This window comes from Amblyomma mixtum, chromosome 4 (genome assembly GCF_055824585.1).
Source record: "Amblyomma mixtum isolate Tamu chromosome 4, ASM5582458v1, whole genome shotgun sequence".
NCBI classification, from domain to species: Eukaryota; Metazoa; Arthropoda; class Arachnida; order Ixodida; family Ixodidae; genus Amblyomma; species Amblyomma mixtum.
In genome coordinates, this window is record NC_143015.1 from 4531433 (window position 1) to 4551824 (window position 20392).

Sequence of the window (20392 nt, forward strand, 5' to 3'; positions counted from 1 at the left end):
GCCGACTGGCTTCAATTGGCTGGCAGGGACACACTTCGCAAAACACGAAGAGGGGTGCGTTTTTGCGTGTTAAAATGCCCAATCACTACTAATAATCATGCAAACCGACGTTATTTCGCAGCTGCGCGGCGTTTGCGTGTCAGAAATTTCTCCATACCCTTGCATCCAGACGCCGATTTGCCTGCTGCGGAAAATCTCGAGTCGAGGACGGTTTTTCGAGGAGCTCCTCCGCGGAGTAAACACCGATTGCGCTTCGTGAAACGCGACGGCTCCTTGAGCGGAGGAGGGCCCGTTTCGTCCATTCCACGGAGTCGAGGGCAAGCGCCGAGTCGAGTAGCGTTTGTGAATTCGGCACTCAAGTTACGACTGAAAGATAGGCTAGTAGTCTTCAACCAGGTTCACTTCCGGAAAAATTTTGATGCAGTTTTATTCCACTTTCCTACCCACCAAGTTCCCGGGGTGAAAAACACAATTAATTGAGATGCAAGAACTTGTGCTGTAGCCTCAACCCGAAGAGAGGGCCATAAAGCATTCATAGATGCAAAAGTGGTAATTATTTCACGGCTAACTCCTGCAGAGTGGATTGCGTTCGGCGGATAGTGGCTCCGGAGAACACGACAAGGCGGAAAAAAAACATGCAATTCTTCCACGTGGAGCTAAAACTGCCAATATTACGAATCATTTTCAAACAAAAAGAATGTGAACAATTTAGTTTAATCAACAAAGTTTTAACGGAGGTGTGATTATGCTTCTCAAGTGAGAAGCAGTGATCTTAATCGTTGTGACAAAAAAAAAAGCGTCTCAACGCACGCAAGAATGCAATGATGTATTCTCGGTTTGGTACAGCATTACGAGTCTTCCATAATTGCTCTGAATTTATTTTAATTCAGCTTTTTCTGATTGGAGTGGAATGAGTTTTGCTCCTAAAGAAGGGACATGTAGGGTCCAGGGCCTACCATCACTTTTCTAGTCCATAGTGAGGAAATTTTATTTACCTGCCCTCAAGGTATGCTCAGCAAAGTTGGTTGATTGTTTATGGGGATAAAAAATACAGGATGCCTCCGTCTACCGTGAAGCAGACTGATTACATTTTGGCGCGCATGCCTGGCTTTCGTAAATCTGTGATACTTGTGATGGAACACGATGACAAAGGCAGACAGCGTCTGTACTGGGACACAGAACCTGTTTGATGAAGTCAGCAGGTAGAGCAAGATGCTAAGCACTAGAATTAATGTGATATTTACAGGTTAGTTGTCGTGAAAAAAAGGGTGAGGATTCGGTATATCTCCGTACTGCCATACCTCCTGCACGCGCGAGCGCTGGAACTGCAGCCCCCCCCCCCCCCCCCCCAGCTGACCCGTGCAACTCTTGATAGTAAATGTCTCTTCGCTTCATTTCTCACAAATGTACGTTTTTCAAAGACAGTGCAAGGCTTTTTTTGTGGATGAGAAGTTTGCGGGGACACGGTGGATGCAGCTGGCCCAGGACAGGGCTAAATGAAGAGTGTCCTGCAGTGGGCGTGGTCAGGCTGCTGACGAAGATGAGAAAAACAGCCTTTTTGACCGGAAAACACATAGCAGAACTAAAATAACTATGAGAATATGGTGGTTATTTTTTTTTTGTATATCATCCTTCATATGGCGTCGGAAGTACCAGGCGCCTGTGTCTCCTACGCAGAATGAAAAGCTTAGTTGCCATCTCGTGTTCGCGAAGCACGGGCATGAGTCTCGGCGCCAGTGCACGGCCTGACTCGACGCCAAATGCATTCCCGCCTAGGGTGCGTTGGACGCAGGCCAGCCTGAGGGGCGTTGTCGCACTGCCACCTCGCCAGTCGCGATGACAATCTCTCAGGGCAGCAAAGCGGGCTGAGTACTTGTTTCATTTGGCCAGCGAGTAAAGCCCCCGCACACCGGCCCCCAAGGGTATTGCACAAAAGGGGCAGCGATACGTTTGTTCACTTCAGTTTCCGCGTCGCCTCTGCGTGCCGCGGTCGGTGAGTTCCCTGCGCCGCGTGACTCGAATGGAGAGCCGTGGGCCTTTTCTGCGCCCTCCTTAAATGCCGTGATGCTTGAGCGCGATAAACACCCCGCGAAAGGCGCCAGGCAATATTGATTACGTGCCCGCTTTAGGTTGCAACATTCAGCAGTAAATTAAGATTGCACTACCACAGCGCATTGGACGAATCATATCCGAGAAAACTGCGCTGCGCTAGAAAGCAAATGGCCCTCGACACGAGTATTCCAATTTCCCCCGCAGCAGCTTGGCCACGGCGGCAGCAGCGGTGGGTGTCTACGCTGTTCCCTTTTCTTGTTGCGTTGCTGGTCAGAAGTGTGCATCACCGATTCGTTTTAAGACGAGAGCGTCAAAGGCGGAAAATCTGTTGTCAGCGTTGTTGGCGCTGTGAGCAATAAATAGGGTGGTGTATGCAGCCACCCCTGGAGAAGGTTGTCTAGCTAGAGCGTGTGACCGTGGGGTGACTTCAGAGCCCACCCACCGGATTGTGAGCAAACTGACAGATGCCACTTAAACCAATGGTTGATGGAGAGAGGTTGCTCGGCGAGGGCAACTTGGGTCGCACAAGATGCACCTGACATCCCTTTACAGCTGAGGAATCCGTGTGGATATATAGGCATTCAGGCCATCGCATCATATCGTTAAGGCAGAGGTTAAGTGTTCTCTGCGATTTTTACGTCTATTATTGGTTCTATTATTGGTCTATTATTGGTTATTAGTGGATTGGCTTATTTACAAACGATGTGATGTGTCCAAGGCCGAAAATAAAGTAAGGTATGTTGGTAAAGCAATGCGAAGACTTTCTTTTAAAATTATCCTTATGGACACAATCCAATGGACTGAAACTGAGTCCATCCAAAACCAAAATTATTGTTTTCAGAGCGAAAAATAAAAGATTTGAGGTTAATCACCCAATAAGTTATGAAGCCCAAAATATTGAAATTGTAGAATCCCACAAAATACTTGGAGTCACGTTTAGTAGTAACTGGAACTGGGAGTTGCATGTTGAGAACATATGCAAGAAAGTATCCGCAGCAGCCGGGGCGATCTCATGCTGTCGAACATTCCTGCCTACGCAGATAAAGATCCAGCTCTATCACGCATTATTTGCATCCCACATCCACTATTGCAATTTTGTCTGGGGCACCCCTACAGGTACCAATAAGCATAAAGTTCTTACACTACAAAAAAGGATCATGCGATACATTGGAAATCATCCATACCTCTCGCACACTGGTCACTTGTTCGCAACCTATAAAATAATCCCCGTGACTTCTTTGTACGACTTTCGAATTTTGCGCACGTTTTATTCTTCAAACGGCCCATTTCATGACTTTGTAATTGCAACCGCATCACTACAGCGCCACGAACATATTATTTCTACCAGAAGCATTGCTAACTGGTACATTCCGCGCTTTCGAACTAAGTATAAACATCAGTCACTAAAACTTGATCTCCCTTCGGTTCTAAACACGTACATATTTCCTACTAAGCCTACGATAAACCAGTTGAGGCAGCAATTTCTTAACCCATTATGACAAAGTTTTAAACACTGCCTTGAATGTTTCTCACTTCAAAACTGTTGGTTTTGTTATGTCTAATGTAGTTGTTGCTTTTGAAATTAAAGATGTGTAAGCTGGTTTTTCTTTTATTATTTCCACTTATACATGCAGTATGTTTTCCTTTATGTGCCACATTATAAAATGTCTGACTTCGTATTGAAATTAGTATAATAATGAACTTTGAAAATGCTGTCTCTCCTGCATCTAGAATGTACACTGAACATCTAATGTAATACGCTCATTGATGACTGACTGCACTATTGCAATACTAACTGCTTGTCTACCTACTTGATTTGTATTGCGTGTCCTCATGTATGAACATGTCAGCTTCGATTTTATGTTTGTTTTTCTCCCTTGGTGTTTGTATTGCCACGCTGGCCTGCCTTGTTGTGGTCTCTTGGGCCCTGTCAAGCTGCCTCAAGCAGCTTTTTGCCCAAGAGTTCCTACCATGCATATGGTGAAATAAACGAATTGAATTGAATTGAATTGAATACACAGCGCAAAAAAAGGTCCAGCAGAGAAGACACAAAGAACAGGACTTTCCTTAAGATGAGCCACCGACTAGCCCATACCAAAATTTTGACCGAAAATAAAATTGAGATTGCTTCAGTCTGACGAACTAGATAGGTATAGCAGGAAATAAGCCTAAGAGCACTTAAACACCTTTCGTTGCCTGTTTTACACACCTTTTATTTTAAAATGCAGCTCCCTGGCGCCTGTTTCTGCGTTTCGCCGTTGTCCGTTCTGCGTTTCGCCGCTGTCCTTCGCAACCAACAGTGGACACCTTAGTCGCGCTTTAAGGTGCGAAACCAATGAGCGCGAGCTTGGAAAGCAGACGAAATGCGCAAGACTGCCCTCTTTGAGCACAGGACACCTCAATTGTGCTTTAAGCTACGTGGCGGTAGTGACACGTGTGCGCTGCATGCGTTGGCATTACACCACGTTGTGCCAAAAACGTGGCGCATAAGCCATAGGGCGTTGGCGTTAACGACTCTTTACGCTCCGATCATTTTAAGGAAAGGAAGTGCGCGTAAATGGCCCCCTGGGTCAGTGGATGCCTCAATCGCGCTTATGGGTACGTGGGGCATAACTAACATTACATGACGACGACAACAATCTTATCCCGGAACACGAATCTAGCCACGCTCTTAATAACTTTTTTTCTTCAGTTTTTACTAAAGAACCTGACGGTGACTTACCGGATTTCGCAGCTCTCGGCCACCCAGCTATGCCACAGATTACAATTGATGCTAATGGAATCATGAAACTTATTGAATCATTGAAACTTACTTCTTCATCTGGTGTTGACGGCATAAATTCTAAAATCCTAAAAAATACTAAAAACACTGTAAGTGTAATATTGTGCCACCTCTTTCAGCAGTCCATATCAACAGGTGTCCTTCCACAAGATTGGAAAGTTGGTAAGATCATTCCAGTCCCCAAAAAGGGCTCACCTGTTTCATGCAAAAATTACCGCCCCATTTCTCTCACAAGCGTCTGTTCGAAACTAATGGAACATATTATTTATTCGCACATAGTCAAATTCCTTGTCTCCGTAAAATTCTTTCATACTAACCAGCATGGCTTTTTGAAAGGACATCCATGTGACTCCCAGTTGGCTCTCTTTATTAATGACCTAAGCTCCAACCTTGATTTAAACGTTCCTACTGACACTCTCTTCCTTGATTTCGAAAAAGCTTTCGATAAAGTACCGCATAAAAGACTGCTACTAAAGTTATCGTGTCTAAATCTTAATTCGTTAGTATTAGAATGGCTTTCTAACTTTTTGACTAACAGAGAGCAATTTGTCTATGCTAACAATCATTCTTCTCCACGTAACCCGGTCATTTCAGGTTTTCCCCAAGGTACAGTCCTAGGACCTTTGCTTTTCCTTATATATATTAACGATCTTCCTTCCAGTATTTCCTCTACCATCCGTTTATTTGCTGACGATTGTGTAATTTACCGCCCAATCACTAACAGTACTGACGCTGGCATTCTTCAACAAGATCTTAACCGAATCCAAACTTGGTGCGAACGTTGGTTAATGTCTCTCAATATTTCCAAAACATGTTTAATCTCATTCCATCGTCGGGAGATGCATACTCCTTCTAAATACACTCTTTTCGGTTCAGAAGTATCGTCCGTCTCTTCCTGTAAGTACCTGGGTATTACTGTAACGCAAAACCTAACATGGTCATCTCATATCACGAACATCGCTAACGAAGCTAATCGTACCCTTGGTTTCATACGGCGCAATCTATGTTTTGCCACCCCATCCATCAAATCATTAGCATACATAACTTTTGTCCGTCCTAAACTAGAATATGCTTCGGCAATATGGGATCCTCACCAGTCTAACCTCTCTTTAACCTTAGAAAAAATACAAAATCGAGCTATCCGTTTCATTTATTCTGACTATTCGTACTACACTAGTGTGTCTGCCTTAAAAACTAAAGCTAACTTACCCAGCCTTGAAACGCGACGAAAAATTTCTCGATTGTGCCTCTTTCATATGTTTTATCATTCATCTTTAGCAGAATCAGTCATATCACCTGCTTATCGCCTCTCAAGCCGTATTAACCACCATAAGGCCGTCTACGCCCCCACCGCAAGAACTACCGCTCATTCTCGATCTTTTTTCGTCACGTCATCCCGGTACTGGAATGATCTACCACAGGACGCCGTGCATCACATCAACGCCATTCATTTTAAGAACGCCATCAAGACCATTATTGTTTAACTGTCATGCCCATCCCTCATGTAATGCCCCATACCAGGGGCCTTTGAGGTATCAAATAAAAAAAAAAAGATGTGGGCTGCATGCATTAGAGCGGACAACGGTGAGCGAACTCTCTCGACCAACCATTAACTGCCACCTGCCACGGCGGCAGGGTGGGTGTGGACTGTAATGTATATATAGAGAAAAAAGGAATTTTTTGCCACTTATGCGGGAGAACATCCCGTTCCTCTCGCTTGTAACGCCTCCCACGGCTGTGGCAACCTCGCGAAATAGTTGCATAGACGTCGTCTTTGAGAACCAGGCATTGGTGCAGCAAGGCGAGCATATATCCATCTATTTCTCCGTCCACAAAGCTTCCTTCGGTACAGTCAAGAAGTGTTAGCAGAGTGTTTCGGGAAGATGGACTATCTGTAAAAAATAACAAGTTGTCTTTAATTATACATACATGTCTTGCTCGAATTCTTTGCCTCGATCTATCGAAAAGCTCAAACAGTTGATGAGCTGCGCTAAAATTTCGCATTAGGAAGTAACGCAATCGTCGGCAATTTTTTGTTTTATTGCTAGTTTTTTTTATACCTATTTGTTAACTTTTCCAATTTTTCTTATGCTGCGTGGTCCATATTTTGGGCGAGGGCGATGGGATTAGGCGATGCATGGAAGTTTTAAAGGCGAGCGCGTGGCAGCCTTCCATGACGTCAGCGGGGGTTGAGTTTGTGCACGTCGTCCACGTTCTGTTCGCTCGCGCCGCCTCGGATGACGAATGGAAAGTTAGGCCGCCACTGCGACTGCCTTGCCGCACAGACTGTGTTCGCCTCTATCCATCAAGTAGCAGGGCACTCGTCGTGGCTATGATGTTGCACACGTAGTGGCTTCGAATCAGACCCGTGCAACTCTTTTGCTCTTGTTTTTAGTTCTCTTTGTCTGACAAAGGAAAACACACACATAGCTGAAATCGCTCTCCGCGGATGGTAATTCAAGCGCATTAAGAAATGTCAGGCGAGAGCTAAAATGAAACATCTCTTGGGGATGCAGCACGAAACGACGAGGATGAACAAAAATGCCCATAGCAGTGGCTGGGGAATCCAACAAGGTGGAGTAGGAATTTAACAAAAGAGTAATTAAATACTGCAATCCAATGTGTAATCACTAATTACAATGAGTAATGCTAATGTAATGCCAGAGAAATTAACGCCAACGAGTAACTCTTCCCTTATTACCAAACGTAGAGTTAGTTCTTGGGCGAGTTGGTATTCTTGATTTAAGCTCATAGTTTCTCCGCTCAACGGCAAAAAAAAAAGGCAAGGAAGACCAGTCCTCCTTCCCTTCCAGAAGTTTATTCGCAGTGAAGAGAAGCTCATAAATGCGACCACAACTCGCGTGACAAGAAGAGGACACGAGTAAAAAGCAAGCAACGGCAAAACAACACCTGGATTCAATTCTTTGTCTACCAGCACACAGTCTCCAGGGATGAAAGTTGCAGCCTGCAGCTTTGACTGCGCCCTCGAGCCGTTTATTACATGGCAGCAGCAGACGTTGATTGCAGAATACGGTGATATCATTTACAACACTGTGCATTAGAAGGCATCTAAAATACAGACGCGGTGCAAGGTTTATTGCAGCAATCTATTCTGGTCATTTAAATAAAAGTGTGCTCGTAGCTCTTATGGGGATTTGAAGGCTATCTGTTTGCGTTTATTTAATAAGACCGGCAGATTGTGTTTTAATGATTGCAGCTTTAAACTGAGTGCGAAAGTATGGCACTAATCAGGGTTCGGAAATTCGAGTTAAAGAAGTAGTAGCTTTAGGCTCCAGGAATGCCATGGAACGAGGGGCACGGTGGCTGTCATGCTGAGGAAAATAGAAAACATGTAACAGGTGGTGTTCATAGTGATGGCAAAAACTATTAGTATTGTGTTCTGCAAACAGATGTTGTGTCGTAGACTCACGATCAACATTAGCTATGTAACGATTGCTATAAATTATGGTCGAATAAATGTCTATTACTACTACCACCTTTTTGCTGCATTATTATTTTTCAATACTTGCTCTTGTGGTGTTTGTCCACACCAAACTGAAGTAGCTCATGTGCGAGGCAAATAATGCATTGCATAATTGAAGTTTAACTTTCTGCGGTAGAACAGTACGACATCACGACGTAGCTCCAGTCACTGAAGAGATATTTTTAGAACATAGTTGACATGAGTGTCCTAACTCCATATGACCTGACATGAGTGTTCCTACAAATAAAGTAGCTTTCGTTTTCTGCGTGTTCATTTTTATGGGATTTAATTGGGACCAGACAGACAATTTTCCAAATACATCATTGCAATGTAATACAACGGCATTGGGATCATTACCAGAAATATGCACACTACTGTCATAAGCATATATGATGAACTGAATGCTGTTGTCAATATGAACAATGTCATTTATGTGTAAGTTGAACAGAAGCCGTCCGAATACACTTCTCTGTGGTAAAACACTAAATATTGGTAGTAAGGATATTGAAAGTAAGGTTGTTATTACAGGCACACTGTCTTCTATTGCTGAGATACGAGTTAACGAAGGTATGAGGATTCCCGCGGATGCCAGATGAAATCAGTTTTTTAAGAAGTGTGTTATGGTCCAGACAGTCAAAAGCTTTGCTGAAGTGCACGAAATGCCAGATCGTATATGTTCCTTTTTAGTGATCTGTAATATATTTTCTTCTACTGCGAGCAGGGCTGTTTCAATAGATTTGCCTTTTTTGAATCCTAATTGACAATTAGTCAACGGCCTACTTTTAAGAAGATTCTGGTGTGGGCTAGTTGGTTCATGCTTAATAAACAGATTCACCACAGCGCTACGGAACGAGGACAGGTGGAACACGATAAACACAGGATGGGCGCTGACTACCAACTCTTCATTGCTTGAAAAAACCAGCACAGATTTATACTATTTCCTGGACTACGTGATACACTGTCAGCCACGGGACACAGCGAAGGAACGTCTCACACGTTCGGCGAGTCATAACACAGCTCTAAAGAACTCATGAAAAGTGCATGCACTATGAAACTATAGCATTACCAAACTAATGATAAAAGGACTAAGAGCTACAAAGATGTGCATGACCCAGGTACAGCCTTTGACAACTACAGCTCAGATAAGCAAGAAAATGAGTACATGAAAGCAAATCTTTGGGCTACATAAAAACAATTAAGAGAGCGAGGAGGCGTAAAAGCATGAGAAAATGCATGAGAATATGGCGATGGAAAAAGGGGGCATGAAAAATAAAAGTTGCTAGGCAATGGGCACAGTCAGCAGGCTAAAGCGAAAACAAAAAACCGACGCCAACAAATAACACGGTAAAAGTAACCATCGTTAAAAAGATAAACTAAAAGAAAAGAAGAAAAAACATGAACCACCACCGGCCAAGCAATGAAGACGGTAAAACCATTAAAAGTTTAAAATACAGAGGTGAAAAGTTCCGCATAAGACCAACAAACAAAACAACGGAAAATAAAACACAATAGGGTGAGGTGCGGGGAAAACCGTTTCTCAGGATGTCTAGCGGTTAAAAAGCAAGAATCGCGTCTGTTCCATAATGGACCTTTCTTTCTCCTGTAAACAGACAGAAGAGCTGCTGAGGCACGCGTCCCCAGCCTTTTCAATAAAAAAAAAAACCTTCAATAACCTCCCTTTCTATTTTACTCCTTGCGGTCGCCAGAAACTTGGTGTCTGAAAACATAGGCCGACAATCGTGACGGGGTTGGTTACAGTGTAGTGCCATGTGGCTCCCAGACTTATTTTTTTACGTTCGCTAGCTGTCATTGAAGCAGCGTCCGGTCTGGCCGATGTATACTTTGCCACAAGTGAGGGGAATCTGGTAGACAACTGCGGACCGACATTCGGTGTACTGATGGGAATGTTTTACTGTGCAGGTCGCCCGCTTCTTCCGGTTTACCATCGGACACACTCTTGCCAACTTACATGGGGCAGAAAACACAACGTTCACATCGCACCTGGCTGCAACCTTTTTGAAATTGTGCGATAGCTTATGGATATAAGGAATTACCGCAAAACGTTTCCTTTCCCTGGGCTCTCCCCTTCCTTCTCCTAGCTTCATTTTCTGGAGTAAGGCTTCGCACAGGCCTGCTATGAGGAAAGGTGAGTAGCCAGATAAAAGAAGGCGTTCAACCTGGTTATCAAAGCTGTAATCAGCCATGTGCTCGCAACTTTTTGTTAGTGACGCATGACATTCTTTTAAAAGACGGATCGCAGCTGATTTCTTTCTAGCCTCTCGAGACTTTGAGGTCTTAAAATTCTTTGATATGGCAGCCAGTGCCTTCTCACTAAAATACCACTCGGCATTACAACAAATCCCCCTTCTTTGTCTGACTGCATCACATTTAGGTTGTTGTCTTCCATAAATTTCGTGACTTTTACGAGAGGCGGACGTAGCTTCCGGCCGTGACTCACGTTTTTGATGTCACAATCCACACCGTCTCCGATGAGCCGTTCCTTGTCCTGGGTGTGCGTTCGGTCCGCCACCTCCCTAAACATTGCCAACAACCGAGAAGGGGTAGCAGTATGTTAATAGGAGTACTTAGGCCCTTTCTGTAGAATATTCCTAATGTCCTTTGGAAGAATGGCGCCTCCGAGAACGGTGACTTGGTTTGGTTGGCCGATCTTCTCCTTGCGCCGAGCAGGGAGACTGAGGCGTGCTCGCTGCCACAGAAACTCTGTGCTTTGGGCTGTGAGCCTCTTGTAGTCCTGTAATTTCCTGTCTTCGCCACGGCTCCCACACTCGTCCTGGATGACACATCTGAGGCAGTCCTGGTATAACCTAACTTGTCGTCAGTACTCAGACTTCATCACCTTGCCGACGCGTCGTGCGTGGCCCCAGGATGGCGCCAGTCCACCAAACAAGGTCTGAATCTCTAGAGGGATTATTCTTCTCTTGAGGCATACGAGAGCACTCTCGACTGGCAGGTGGTGACAGCGACCCGGTGTGGTGACAGCGACTTTTACCGTGTTATTTGTTGGTGTCGGTTTTTTGTTTTCGCTTTAGCCTGCTGACTGTGCCTATTGCCTAGCAACTTTTATTTTTCATGCCCCCTTTTTCCATCGCCATTTTCTCATGCATTTTCTCATGCTTTTACGCCTTCTCGCTCTCTTAATTGTTTTTATGTAGCCCAAAGATTTGTTTTCATGTACTCATTTTCTTGCCTATCTGAGCTGTAGTTGTCAAAAGATGTAGTAGCTGAGTCATGCACATCTTTGTATCTGTTAGTCCATTTATCATTAGTTTGGTAATACTATAGTTTGATTGTGCATGCACTTTTCATGAGTTCTTTCGAGCTGTGTTATGACTCGCCAAACGTGTGAGGCGTTCCTTCGCTGTGTCCCGTGGCTGGAAGTGTATCACGTAGTCCAGGAAATAGTATAAATCTGTGCTGGTTTTTTCACGCAATAAAGAGTTGGTAGTCAGCGCCCATCCTGTGTTTTTCGTGTTCCTTCTGTCCTCGTTCCGTAGCGCTGTTTTGAATCAGTTTATTAGGCCTACTTTTATGCAAAAATTTATTAGGCGCAATTAAATAATGTGTTCCAGTCCTTCGGAGAAAACAGGTAATATAGAAATTGGTCGATAATTAGTTGCTTCATTTCCGTATCCACTTTTAAAGATTACAGTGACTCTTGCTCACTCATGCCTTCAGGGAAGATAGCCGACTCTATTGCTAAGTTAAATAAGTAGTGGACTCGGAAATTCAATCACGCACTTTACTGGCTTTACTTGTATGTCGTCATAATCAAGAGCCTTACTGTTTTATAAGCATGGAGATGGTCTGTGTACTTCAGTTTCGTCTGTCGGGTGAAGGAAAGTGGTTTCAGGGCTACTGATACTCATTGCGGGCAGTGTTGTTAAGCTGTAGTTGTGACTTGAGGCATTGGTAAAGTGATTGTTAAAATGATCAGCAAAAGTTTTGCCACTTAATGGGACGCTGTTAACTGCTTGCTTATCTGGAGATGAATCACATTTACCTGTGCCGTGTACATTATTTATTGTTTTCCAAGTAATCTCTGGCCGTTTTTGGCCTACGTCGGAAAAAAAGACGCTCGTATTAAGCTTGCCTTGCCTGCCTAAGCTTATTTCTAAAGGTTTTAAATTCTTTAATGCTTTCCTCCGTCCGTGTGGGAAGAAATTGAAAGTAAAGACTGTTTTTATGTTTTATTAGCTTCAGATGCCCGCGTGTCACCCTATGTTTCTTCTCTGTGTTCGAACCATTTAGTGTTCTAAAAGGGAAATGTTCTATATACACACGCGTAAATATTTCTATAATATTGGGGTATGCTTCGTCAACATTAGTTTCATTAAACACAGAGCTCCACTGACACGTACTAATACTGCTTTTAAATGACTCTAGCGAGTTGTTCGTGATTTGCTGATAAATGAATGATTCAGTGAGTTTTTGGTTTAAGTTGTGTTTTTTACATAGGGTATAAAAACAGGACAGTGGACACTGATGTCACTTGCAATAGTGCCAGCACTGCTAACAATGCATGTGTTGGTGGTAATTAGAAGGCTATGGAAAGAAAAATGATAGGTGTAACGCTAAGAGATCCGAAGCGGGCGGAATGCGTGAGAGAACAAACACGCGTTAAAGTTCATCATCATCATCACCATCAGCCTGACTACACCCACTGGAGGGAAAGGCCTCTCCCATGTCTCTCCAATTAACCCTGTCCTTTGTCAGTTGCCGCCACTGTATCCCCGCAAATTTCTTAATCTCATCCGCCCACCTAACTTTCTGCCGTCCCCTGCTACGTTTGCTTTTCTCTTGGAATCCACTCCGTTACCCTTAAGGACCAGCGGTTATCTTGCCTTCGCATTACATGCCCTGCCCAAGCCCATTTCTTCCTCTTGATTTCAACTAAGATATCATTAACCCGCGTTTGTTTCCTCACCCACTCCGCCCTCTTCCGATCTCTTAACGTTGCACCTATCATTTTCCTTTCCATAGCTCGCTGCGTTGTTCTTAACTTAAGCTGAACCCTCTTTGTTAGCCTCCACGTTTCTGCCCCATAGGTGAGTACCGGTAGGATACAGCTGTTGTAAACTTTTCTCTTCAGGAATATTGGTAAGCTACCATTCATGATCTGAGAGAACCTGCCATATGCGCTCCACCCCATTCTTATTCTTATAGTTATTTCCCTCTCATGATCTGCCTTAAGTAGACATATTCTCTTACTACTTCCAGCACATCGCTACCAATTGCGAGCTGCTGTTCCCTTGCTAGAGTGTTGAACATTACTTCGGTTTTCTGCATGTTAATTCCTAGCCCCACCGTTCTGCTCTGCCTGTGTAACTGATTGATCATGATTTGCAATTCTTGCCCTGAGTGGCTTAGCAAGGCAATGTCATCAGCGAATCGCAAATTACTCAGGTATTCTCCATTAACTCTTATCCTCAACTGTTCCCATTCCAGGCCCCGGAATACCTCCTGTAAGCAGGCAGTGAAGACATAACCAACCCCTATATATAGCCTTAATTGATTACGAGAAAGCATTTGACTCAGTGGAAACCTCAGCTGTCATGCAGGCATTGCGGAATCAGGCGTTAAAGAAGAATGAAGAAATGAAGAAAGTTGTGGTTACCTTGCTGCGCATAGTCAATATGTACCCTTTGCCAACACCTTGATGGGTACGGCCACAGCTGGAGAGGTATAGGCTGAGCTGCCGGTAGTACGAGTTGACACACTCTGCACTTCCTTATGTACTCCTCAATATCCTTGTCCATGTTGGGCCACCACACAAAACTTCTTGCTAACATTTTCATTCGACTAGAGGCAGGGTGGTCTTCATGAAGCAAGGATAGCACTGCGGGCCTCAGATTCTCAGGTATTACTCTCGTCCCCCATGTGAGACAATTTTGTTCGACGGAGAGTTCCAGGCGACGGACGTAATAAGGTTGCAATTCGTCCACGACATTTGCTGGCCAACCCGATCGAACATACTTGAGTACTTTGCTAAGGATGCCGTCTCGTGCAGCCTCCTTTGACACGTCTCGCGCTGTGAGCGGGGTGCATTCGAAAACAGACACACATTCAACAGTTTCTGCTTTAGCAGAACCACAAGTAGGTAATCTTGACAGAGCATCAGCCATCTGCCCCGCCGCGGTGGCTCAGTGATTACGGCGCTCGGCTGCTGACCCGGAAGACGCGGGTTTGATCCCGGCCGCGGCGGCTGAATTTCTTGAAGGCGAAATTCTAGAGGCCCGTGTGCTGTGCGATGTCAGTGCACGTTAAAGAACCCCAGGTGGTCGAAATTTCCGGAGCCCTTCACCACGGCGTCTCTCATAGCCTCAGTCGCTTTGGGACGTTAAACCCCAATAAACCAAACCAAGCATCAGCCATCTCAATTTCAGTTCCTTTGCGGTATTTCAGAGTGAACTGGTAAGCAGACATAATTAAAGATCACCTTTGTAGTCTGGCAGCTGCTAATGATGGCGTGGCTTTGTTATGACCCAAAATTCCCAATAATGGCTGATGGTCCGTGTACAAGTCAAATTTCCTGCCATACAAGAACTTGTGGAATTTCAGCAAACCAAAAATAAGAGCTAGAGCCTCTCTTTCACACTGCGCATAGTTCTTTTCTGCAGGTGTCAAGGTACGCGAAGCAAATGCAATTGGACGCTCTTCGCCGTTGGGAAACACATGAAAGATAACCGCTCCAACACCATACGGTGATGCATCGCATTGCAACCCCAGTGGTTTGCGTGCATCGTAGTACGTGAGCGCTCGGCTGCTGATAAGGAGCTGTTTCGTGGCCTCAAACGCATCGCTACATTTCTTCGTCCAAACCCAACGCTCTCCCTTACGAAGTAGCTTGTATAATGGCTCTGCTACAGACGCTAGGTTGTTTAAAAATTTGCCATAGTAGTTCAGTAGCCCTAGATAAGCTTTCAGCTCAGTGACATTCGCAGGCTCAGTAGCATGGGCGATTGCTTTCACTTTGCCTTCGGTGGGATGTATCCCCTCAGAGCTTATCTTGTGCCCGAGGTAACACACTGAGCTTAGAAAGAACTTGCATTTCTCTGCCTTGACAGTAATGTTGTATTCGTTCAATCGCTGCAAAACGAGCTCAAGTGTTTTTTCGCAGTCATCTATGTCCTGGCCAGCTACAATTACATCGTCAATGTAGCAACCTACATTCTTAATGCCCATCAAGACTTTATCCATTAAGGATTGGAACAAAGCCGGGGCACTCGCTATACCATAGGGGAGTCTGTTGTACCGATAGAGCCCCCGGTGCGTGTTTACTGTAACAATTGCTTTGGATTCCGGGCTTAGCATCACCTGCTGGTATGCCGATGATAAGTCAAGTACACAGAACACTTTTCCCTCACAAACGGCTGTGAACAAATCTTCAGGTAGGGGCAACGGATAGTGATCCGTTTTTAGGACCGGATTGAGCGTGATTTTGAAGTCGCCACACAACCTTAGTTTGTCACATTCCTTCTTTGGAACCACCATGAGGGGAGTTGCCCAATCACTCTGCGTTACTCGTTCGATTACACCCTTCTTTTCAAGGTCAGACAGTTCTTTTTCTACCGCTTCTCGCAACACAAAGGGTACTGGCCGGGACTTACAAAACACAGGAGTGCACTTTGGCTGCAGAACCAATTTTGCCTCATAGTTCCTAATCACTCCCAAAGTGGAAGAAAATACACGAGGGAACTTGGAATGCAACTTCAACACCCTGTCGTCAATGCTCAAGGCGAAAAGAGATTGCCAGTTAAGCTGCAACTTCTCAAGGCAGCTCCTGCCTAAAAGTATAGGCAGATTGCGCTCACCCTCACGCACAACAATAGGTAACACGGCACACTGACCTTCATAGCGAGCAGTGACATTGCATTGACCGATCACATGCATTTTTTCACCCGTATAAGTTTTGAGCACCAATTTCGTTGGCTCACACTTGACATGCGACAACTTAGCGACGTACACGCTTTCCGGCACAACAGTCACAGCAGCACCCGTGTCAGCCTGCATTGGCAGGTCGTGGCCTTCAACATTCACAGACACAACATAGCTCTTCTTAGAAGACGTAGCGTCGCAACTGTATAACGTGGGCTCCTCTTCCGATGACTCGGATACTAGATGCGCTTTTAGTTCTTCATGTCTTGCCTGGCACATATTTTGAAGATGACCCACTTTCGAGCACCGTCTGCACTTGTACCTCTTGTACCAACAGCTATCTGAAGCACGCGCCTTGCCACAGCGGCTACACTTCTGTTTTTGACTTTTTCCTCGCGTTGAGTCTTTTGTCTTTCGGTAGCACCTCTCGTGCGTTCCCACAACGTTGAGTGCCTCACTGCGACCTCTTTGTTGCAATAGCGCGGCCTGCTGTGTGGCCAACTCCCTATCCAGCGCAATTTTGCATGCGCCTTGCAATGTTAAGCCTTCTGTGGTGAACAGAGCTCTTTGAGTTTCCTCATTGCGAATGCCTGCTACCAGTCTGTCTCGCAAGGCATCCTGCAGAAAGTCTCCGAAATTGCACTTCCGAGCAAGGTGTTTTAACTCCAGAACGAAATCTTCTACGCTCTCTTGCTCCAGTTGAACTCGGCGGTTAAACCTGCACCTTTCAGCAATGACTGAAGTTTGCGGGCTGTAGTGATTCTTCAGCAGAATCTTGATTTCAGCGAAAGTCTTTTCACCGGGAAGCGCTGGAACTACCAGGTTCTTGAGGACTTCATACGCCCCTGCGCCAAGTACTGTTAGAAAAACTGACAGTTTCTTTGCTTCCGAGACCTCATTGGCGCTGACGAAATGTTCAAACCGTTCCAAGTAGGAATCAATGTTCTGGACCTTGGGGCCGCACTCATCGATTCTGCCAAGACGCGACATCGCTTCGGTGCACAAACGTAACAACGTAAACATAAACGTAACAACGCTTCGGTTCAGTTACTTATCGTGTCGATGCCTTGATTGGTGCGTAGGATCCGTTGTCAGCTGCTTGCCCCTGGCCGCCAGCCACTTGCAGTCCGCGTTAGTGGCTTCCGATGTGCGTCGTCCTATCTTGCCCAGACACGCTTGGCAGGCCAGTCCCGACGGATCCCATCCTCGTCGCCAGTGAAATAACTACGACCAGCATCGACGAAGGTCCAGCAGAAAAAAGCGTTTATTGCCAAGAGCATGGTGTTCTTATAGTGCGCCGATAGCGTGCCGTGCGCAGCTTATCAGCAGCACGGGATGACACGTCAGCGGCTCGCTAGGCGCTCACGCTATCACAGATACGAGGTCCGCAGCTGAGAACTATGAAACAGCTGGTGGAAACACAGACGTGGTTAATTTTTCACAAAAGATTCTTCACCTGCCGAGTCCAGTCTCCTTTCCAAAGGTTTAACCTTTTGTCCAGCATCGCATCTGGTAGGTTCAATGAGTTTCAACTCTTTCAGGATCTAGACAATTTCACGCGAAACCTCCGCCTTAGGGAGTATTTCAGCGAACACACCAGCGGCAGATAACAAGCGAGAAGTTGTGGACACCGAATGAATAACGTTATAGACACCTTGATATGTATATATCTGCGGTGAAGAAGGACATAATAAAGGCGTATGGAAAACAACGTCCGGTTCGCAAAAATCTCTCGAACGAAGAACGACAGGCTTCGTAAATGTTGCGTAATGACGAAAACATCGTAATAAAACCGGCTGACAAGGGCGGAGCTATAGTAGTACTGGACAAATAAGGATATTTAAAAGAAAGTCACCGCCAGCTTAATGACCCTCAGTTTTACAGATAGCTTCCGAACGACCCCACAGGTCAACTAGTGACAGAAATAGAGGACTGTCTTGCTCGACTCGCTAAGGACGGTAGAATAACTGAGGCAATGTTGAAGTCAATGTCGCCGAGCAATCCAGGTCCAGGCCAGTTACTTAAAGCTAACAATCCTGGCCGTCCGATTGTGTCCAGCAATGGGGCAGTGATGGAGAACATATCTAATTTTATTAATTTTCTCATCAAAGACATCCCTCCCCGTTTTCCTTTGCACATCAAAGACACAAACCATTTCCTTCGGGAGATTTCAAACTTGACCATCCCCACAGGAGGCCTTCTGGCGACCATTCAAATTCAAATTCAAATTTATTTTAGCATCAACAATGATGTTACAAAACTCGTGATGCTACGGGGTGCTAGCAAAAAGCCTGTAACGGCTTGACAAAGGCCAGCACCCCGTTCACAGAGCAATACAGCAGTGGACAAAAGAAGATAGCGATATAAAGAAAATCAATATATATATGGCGACGGCTTTACATAATCATAAAAACGTGTTAAGTGATAGCGCTAACATTGCGGGTTCATAATTGCGAGTGTTAATGTCTTGAGCAAATACACATACACTGATTGATAGATCACTTGGATGTGTTATCAGAAGAGTTAAGAGCGTGTGGTAGTGTGTAAATCAGCATTTGGCGGCCATAGTTAGTACGGGTGTGAGGATATCTTCCATGTCTGACTGCTTCGTGTCCTGCATGACACGGCAGCAGGAGCAGACAGCAGCAGCAGCGGACAGCAGCAGCGGACACGCGCACAAGCAATTGAAGCTACTATCTACCATTTTTCAGCACTTCCAGTGACACATCGGCGCGTGTCGTCGCGCGAGGATACCTGCTACGGGCGTGGCTGTCATCTGTGTACCGTGAGCGACACCTGGTCCGCTGTTTTCCTGTGGCTACGCAGAGCGTCTTTCCTGGCACTTTGGCAGCAGCAGCGGACACGCGCACAAGCAATTGAAGCTACTATCTACCATTTTTCAGGTACTGGACGTTGGCCTCTGCCTATACTTGGTGCTCTTCCTGTGGCCCTTTTCTACTGTACCTGCGGCTGCCTTGGCGCAGGCCCTACCTGTTTCCGGTCATCGAGCCTTCGTCTCTACACCACTTTTGCATCTTTCCGCAGCACTTCCAGTCACGCATCGGCGCGTGTCATCGCGCGAGGATACCTGCTACGGGCGTGGCTGTCATCTGTGTACCGTGAGCGAAACCTGGTCCGCTGTTTTCCTGTGGCTACGCAGAGCGCCTTTCCTGGCACTTTGGCAGCAGCAGCGGACACGCGCACAAGCAATTGAAGCTACTATCTACCATTTTTCAGGTTAGTCTTGACTACATTTGTAGTACTTCTTTTCCGGTGTCTCTGCTGCTGCTGCCGAAGTGTTTGTGACATGCCAAATGCAGAACTACTAAAGGTTCTGAAAGAGTTTAAGCAAGAAGTTCGCGACTCGCTTAAAAGTGACTTGCAGGAACAATTTACTGACTTGCGTACCTCTCTCGAAAGAGAACTTCGAAAAGAGCATCGCGACCTGAAGCAGAGCCTTGAATTCCTCAATAAACAGTATGAGGAAATGGTAACGAAGTGCACACGACTCGAGGTAGAAAATAATGAACTTAAGGCTCAGAATGAAATTCTAGTGGCTGAGCAAGAGGAGCTTAAAACACTGGCTGTTCAAAATGAGATGTTTGGACATGGATGTTTGCTCCCTGTATACAAACATCCCGCACGCAGGCGGCATAGCAGAAACGCTGGCAGCAGTCGAAAGCTCAAACTCTTCGGTTGATTTGGACTGTGGAACCGTTTCCGTCCTTCTTTAACTGGTCCTAAATTCCAACAATTTTGAATTTGATGGCGAGCACTCCCTCCAAATAAGCGGTACTGCGATGGGCACAAAAATAGCACCTAGCTATGCTAGCATCTTTATGGCGTCACTAGAAATTCCCTTCCTTAAGGAACAGCCCAAAAAACATTTTTCTACAAGCGCTTCCTAGACGACATCTTTCCTGTGTGGGAACTTGATGAAGCGAGCCTGCTGGACTTCACTACGCACTTTAATACGCCGCATCCCTCCATCAGGTTTACATACTGCATCTCCGACTCAAAGATTAATTTTCTCGACGTAGAAATATCGGTAGACGGTAAGTGCCTTTCGACTGCCCTATACAGAAAACACACGGATAGACAACAGTGTCTCCATTTTCACAGTAGCCACCCGAAGCACTGCAAAACGAGTACTCCATATTCTCAGGCGCACAGATACC

General features: G+C 45.4%; 1 protein-coding gene and 1 pseudogene across 1 annotated transcript; both read right to left on the reverse strand.

The window, feature by feature from the left end:
• The window catches only part of LOC149345517 (uncharacterized), a 39490-nt pseudogene extending 28630 nt beyond the window's left edge, over positions 1 to 10860 (reverse strand).
• Positions 10861 to 10890: 30 nt separating this feature from the next.
• LOC149345520 (uncharacterized) lies at positions 10891 to 17204 on the reverse strand. Its single transcript, XM_089541149.1, has 3 exons — positions 16673 to 17204; positions 15796 to 15913; positions 10891 to 11122 (listed from the first exon to the last, which is right to left on the reverse strand). The coding sequence occupies exons 1-3, from the start codon at positions 17202 to 17204 to the stop codon at positions 10891 to 10893; spliced, it is 882 nt and encodes a 293-aa protein (XP_089397275.1).
• Between the last annotated feature and the right edge of the window lie 3188 nt (positions 17205 to 20392).

Excerpts from the sequence above, each read along its gene's own strand:
- LOC149345520 (XM_089541149.1), bottom strand. The coding sequence starts at position 17,204 with ATGTCGCGTCTTGGCAGAATCGATGAGTGCGGCCCCAAGGTCCAGAAC. Across the intron at positions 15,914-16,672 it reads ATTGCAACAAAGAGGTCGCA|AAGCGGTAGAAAAAGAACTG; the intron begins GTGAGGCACTCA and ends TTGTGTTGCGAG. Across the intron at positions 11,123-15,795 it reads AAGGAATGTGACAAACTAAG|ATGTGTCATCCAGGACGAGT; the intron begins GTTGTGTGGCGA and ends GGACTGCCTCAG.